The sequence below is a fragment of the Limulus polyphemus genome, unplaced genomic scaffold, assembly GCF_000517525.1.
Source record: "Limulus polyphemus unplaced genomic scaffold, Limulus_polyphemus-2.1.2 Scaffold320, whole genome shotgun sequence".
In the NCBI taxonomy this organism is placed as follows: Eukaryota; Metazoa; Arthropoda; class Merostomata; order Xiphosura; family Limulidae; genus Limulus; species Limulus polyphemus.
Genome location: NW_013665930.1, coordinates 127,495 through 133,796, shown reverse-complemented (window position 1 = coordinate 133,796; position 6,302 = coordinate 127,495). Strand labels below are relative to the sequence as shown.

At 29.8% G+C, this 6,302-nt stretch overlaps 1 protein-coding gene across 12 annotated transcripts in view; it reads right to left on the bottom strand.

The window, feature by feature from the left end:
- The window catches only part of LOC106457347 (inositol hexakisphosphate and diphosphoinositol-pentakisphosphate kinase-like), a 211,293-nt gene that overhangs the window by 102,357 nt on the left and 102,634 nt on the right, over positions 1-6,302 (bottom strand). For 11 of the 12 annotated variants that reach the window (XM_022383235.1, XM_022383240.1, XM_022383244.1 and 8 more), the window contains one exon: positions 1,954-1,992. The exons of the other annotated variant lie outside the window; for it this stretch is intronic. In XM_022383235.1, coding sequence (XP_022238943.1) covers positions 1,954-1,992 — 39 coding nt within the window. The remainder of the gene's footprint in view (positions 1-1,953; positions 1,993-6,302) is intronic. 12 annotated transcript variants of the gene reach the window in all.

Below are 6,302 nucleotides of genomic sequence, written 5' to 3'. Positions count from 1 at the left end.
CAAGGTAGTACCATGCATAACAAACGAGAAAAAACAACCACCAGCAAGGTAGTACCATGCATAACAAACGAGAAAAGACAACCACCAGCAAGGTAGTATCATGCATAACAAACGAGAAAAGACAACCACCAGCAAGGTAGTACCATGCATAACAAACGAGAAAGACAACCACCAGCCAGGTAGTACCATGCATAACTAACGAGAAAGAACAACCACCAGCAAGGTAGTACCATGCATAACAAACGAGAAAAGACAACCACCAGCAAGGTAGTACCATGCATAACAAACGAGAAAAGACAACCACCAGCAAGGTAGTATCATGCATAACAAACGAGAAAAGACAACCACCAGCAAGGTAGTACCATGCATAACTAACGAGAAAGGACAACCACCAGCAAGGTACTACCATGCATAACTAATGAGAAAAGACAACCACCAGCAAGGTAGTACCATCCATAACAAACAAGGAAGGACAACCACCAGCAAGGTACTACCATGCATAACTAACGAGAAAGACAACCACCAGCAAGGTAGTATCATGCATAACTAACGAGAAAGGACAAACCACCAGCAAGGTAGTACCATGCATAACTAATGAGAAAGGATATCCACCAGAATAATATGTTACTCTTAATTAAAAAGATGGCTACTAGCAAGATTGTTACTTTTAATAAATAAAAATATATATTTATTAGCACAATTACACCATTCTTAATTACTGAGAAAGGTAAACCATTGTCAAGGTAATATTGTTCTTGATTAGTGGGAAAAAGTAACTACAAGCACAGTTATATCAAAGATTATTAATGAGAAAGGAAAACAAAAATAAGATATCATTTTTAATTGGTGAAAAAGCAAAAGAAAAGTTATGATCTTTTTTTTTTTCAAACATCTGTGATAAGAAATTCCAAGTTATTACTACTTTCTAGAGATAGATTTGATAAACTTTTTTCATTCCAAATGTGTTGCAATTTCAAATATACATTTGTCACACATTATAAAGACTGTCCTCTATTTCCAGGCCTTAAACAAAAAATAATAATGATATATATATAAAACTGAATTATTGAGCTTGAAATACTCTCATGAAGATTTCAAAACTTTAAAAAAATCCTAAAAACTACAAGGATAATAATAATAATGAAATACTTGAAGACCAAAATCTATTAATATATATATATTAATATAATAATGAATATACGTATATTAACCAAATATTAAAGAAAAATGACCCTACAGATCTAAGAACAAAAAAGTTTTAATAATTCCAAAGATATGCTACAAGTAGGTCACATAAAACAAACAAATAACAAGTTAACTAAAATATTGCTACAATATAACCTTTGTTTAAACACTTCCTGACAAGTAATTCTAATTGAAATATACGTTTGTACACACACACAGATATATATATATATATCTGCGTGTGGAAAAATTTTTTCAGGTTGGTACTAAAAGCAGCTCTAATCTTGCAGAGTCATTTTTCTTAATAAGTAAGCTTTGTGCATGTACATACTATTAGTGTAATGGATTTATATCTATAGGATGGGCCAGAATTATATATAATTTCAACTTCTTAATGCTTACTCTTGCACATTTACTTCTGAAAAATAAAAACAAATTTTTCACAATTCCTCATAACATCATAAAAGTTTTTAACTGAAGATATGCTTTGAGAGATAAAACAGACAATCTTAAAACAAAATCTCATTAGTATACATGAGATGGTTTCACAAACAATTCAGTCTAGAATACCCTTATGTAAATGCCTGGGTAATATTAAATTAATTTAGCACAAAATGGATAGTGTGAGCCCGATACATTAAATAACAAAATGTTTAAAGGTGAATGAATCTTTTATTTAGTGATGTCATTCTGGCCCAACCTTTTTTTTTTATTATTTTATCAATGAGACTTGAGGATTGGCATTAAATTCACTCAAAAAGTTCTCACCAGTACTCCTTCATAGAGAACTCCTCAATGGATAGCATTCTTCATAGAGAAGGGATATGCATTAGAGCCAATTAACAAAATAATAAAAACTTTGAGATACTGTTGTTATTCATAACAAATTTGGAAAAATTATGAATTATATACTTTGCAAATCAAATTTTTATGTTTAATTCGTTTTAATGTTATCTTCTATTAAAATTATCTGTTCTATATTCCCATTATTTTACATTTCTATGCATATAGTTATCTAATATTTTCATAATTAATGTTACAAACATGACCTGTTGAAGATCATTCTGTATTTCAAAGTTTAATATCAAATAATCTTCACTATACAAATATCATATAAACAAATTCTCTACAAGCTACAATACTATGTAACAATAAAAAAAGGAACTCAACAGCAACAATTAAGTTCTTTTTTTTTATTCAGTATTATAAACACTCTTAGATAAAGCTATGCATTTTTTACCTGATACAAAAATTAAAACTGTAATTTTCTACCTTATTAATAACAGCAGTAACCTCATTCATCTGCTACAAATATATTTGACATAACTAACCAAAAACGTATTTAAATATATCAGATATCCACTTAACACTTTCAAAGGATGCTAATGACTATGAACTTAAAAACAAAGTTTGATATCAGTCACTCAACTAAGTGACTACAAACATGAAGAACCTAGATTTTACTTTATCTAATTAAAACTCCTCAATCAGTTAAATGGGCATTATAACACAGATTTTGGATATTTTGATCAACAAAGCCCAATGTTCATAAGATTTATTTTTACTATGAGTTGATCTTATTAGAAACACACACTTATCTGTTAGTATGAAAATCCATCACACATTCACTGAGCTTTTGTATTTAATATTTAATACAAAATCACTCACACAAACCCCATTCTCACTTTTCTGTGTTAAAAGATGATTCCAACAATGTGTCATTTTGTAATTCTGAGTTACAAATTCATCTACTCTGAATAACAAGTTGTTACTTTACACATTTAACTTAAAAAGGTGTAGAAGCAAGTAGCAAATATTTAAAATAGATGTACAAATAATAATTTATGTACAGATGAAAAAATATTACTAACAATACATCAAAAACACGTAATTTAACACAACCTTGAAGAGTTAAATATTGACCTTGACATTCAGTTTTCATTTTCTTAAATAAGAAACAGAAAAGTAATTTAATAAAAGAAATTCAAAATAATGTGTTCAGTTAAGAGGCAGAAAGTAAAAAGAACATCTTCAAATAACAGTGCTTAAACTCAGTAATAACTACTGGAAATATGTCACAAGAATTAGATTTGTTATATTCAGCTGGTAACAGAATGTTTTTATAGTGTTAAAAAGAACATTTAATGGTGAGTTACACCATAATTTCAAACAAATCTTCACAAAACGAAAACAAATAGGTTTAACTTGTTTTCAAAACATTAAAATGAATTAGGATTATATCTTTAGCTCAATAGAATAGAAAAACCATTACTTTTTTAAACAGATATGATTTTAAATACTGATTAAGTGATGGTTGACGATGTATTTCTGTGCATTAGTTAACATTTAATTTACTAATATACTGATTTCGGGTTCAAACAAATAATACATACATTTCAAAATATAATCCTGAGTGAGCTTGTCAATAACATATAAATAAAGCAAAACATAAGTTAATCAAATTAATTTCAAATAAATGCATAAAACACATGATACATTACAGTCTAAGAAAACAAAAACAGAAAAACATAAACTTCTTAGCCATTATTGTGCATAATATAGTAAAAAATTATTAAATATTAAGTATAATATTCTGTTCAGTAGCCATTCTGAATCAAAGGATAAAAAATCAAGCAAGCTAGTCATACACTAAAAAATGTCCAAAATTACATATTATCTGTGTGGAGAAAATGTTAATAAGTCATGCTCACTAAATACAAATCTACTATTATACAAAGGTGTGCAAATCATGGAAGAAAACTATCATGTTTTCTGAAGGTAATGAGAAATCTCTAGCACGAGTCAATAAATATAAAAGTACAGTTGTAAGATATATGGAGCATATTCCCCACAGAGTGGTACTGTTCACTCTTTGCTGTCACATAAAATATAACACAAACTCCACTTAAATTAGCAAAGATTTCATAAAGTTTAGGCTTAATTACCAAAAGAAAGATCATTTCAATCAACTGTGATGTTACCTAAATTGTGAGTAAAAGTTCAGTAGCACCTTGCTGATTTTATCATTTCAGCTTCTTTTAGAGATCAAAATAGTCTCCTTCACTCACAGCATAGTCTCCTTTTCAGCTTTAACAATTACTTTGAACATCTTGGGAGGTGGGACCAGTATGTTCCAAGTAATCAATAAAGCTGAAAATGAGACAACGTTATACATTAAGAATACTATTCTGATTCTTTTTTTTAAAAAAAAGCTGAGACTAAACAATAAGCAAAGTGCTACTGAACTTTTACTCACAAATTAGATAATTTAAATTTATTTTAAATTTCATGCTCTGTTGTGTAACTATGACGTTTTTCTACTGCCATTGAAATATTCATGGAGAGCTACATTCATGTGGTTTGACAAGTAATCTTACCTATTTTATCAAATATGAAAGGTTACATTTTGTTTTTGTTATTATGTTTAATAAGTAACAACAAATTAATACAATGCTCTCACAAACACATGGTAAAAGGACTTCCATACATTAAATTTCTGGTAGTTTAATACACTTTTATGATTAAAAATAAATGCTGAAAACTTCTTTTAGCCAGTTACTATATAAATAATTCCCAGTTTTCCTCTGATAAAGAGATGTCTACCTTTTGAAAGCACTCAGTTAAAGGGTTTCTTAATTTTGAATTTAATTAATTTTTTGAACCTACATGTTTTTGTAACATCATTAATGATTGGTTAGTTACTACAAAAGTGTCAATTCTATTCATTACACAATACTAAATAAAAAAATCAACTAAACAACAGATTTTAAGTGAAAACCACTCAAATATTATAAATTATCTTTACCATATGCTCTAAATCTTTTAATATAACAGCAAATAAAAAATAATAATTACTGCAAGTATTTCAGCTATCTATGTGATGAAGTTATTGATAGTAAAAAAACATGTAATAGCAAAACACTTTGGTAAATCACATTAATAAAACCTGATAAAACTCTAGCAGTTTTGATCATTTGTTTGTTTAATACAGCACAAAGCTACTCAAGTGTTATCTGGACTAGGTGTCAATAATTTACAAGGGATAGACTAGAGAGAAGGCAGCTAATCAAACCAGCCACTGTCAACTATTGGGCTACTCTAATCCAATAGTGGGATTACCTGTCACATTATAATGCACCCGTAGCTAAAAGGTGAGCATATATAGTAATAAGATTTGAACCTGTGACCCACAGATTGTGAGTCAAGCTTCTCAACCATCAGGTTATGCCATGTCCACTTTGATAAATGAACCTCTCTTGTTCAACAGTAGAGCTGAAGAGGCCAAGCTCACCTACAAAAAGTTCTAGGGTTTCATCTGTTTGGTTTTAACAAGTGTTGGGTGAATATGTTATAGATAAAAATTCTCTTGTGATACCTCTGCTAAAAACGTACATATTAATTACAGTATCAGGCTATCACTATAACTAACATTAACAATACCCAGACACACAAGTTCTCTATTTTAATAAATATGCAATAGTTCTAGGAATGGAGGAAGAGCTAAATATTCACACAACAGGTAGTATACCTAATGGTGTACATGTATTAGGTTGTCAAGAAAGTAATGTCTCATTTTGGAATACTTTCATTAACCACCCCTCAAAAAACATACATCATGTATAATAGTTAAACAAACCACCTAAATGCCTAAAGTGTAGCCTATATAATGTGTAAAGTTTGGTATACTCTTATCCCTTATAGTGATCGCACATGACAAGACACACATTTAGCATCTAATGCTGTTTGAATATGAAAAACAATGCCTCTGTAGCCACAAAGAATATCAAAGAAGTTTATGGAAATATTTTGAACATTCGTAAGTGTCAATGATGGTTCACGTGACTTCAGCCTTAAAAACTGTGAAGGCAGGTGTCGACATGTTGGAATTGATATTGATGCTCTGAAGACGTTTGTTTAGTCTAACACAAGGCAACACACTCGTGAAATGGCCTGAAATTGCACATCTCTCATGAAACAATACCTAAACATCTAAGGAATATGGAAAAATTCCGTAAAGAAGGTGTTTGTGTGCCTCACAAACTCTCTTATGATCATTGTTTCCATTGTCTCTTCTGGAGCATAATGCACTTGAACCATCTTTGTACAGAATTGTTACC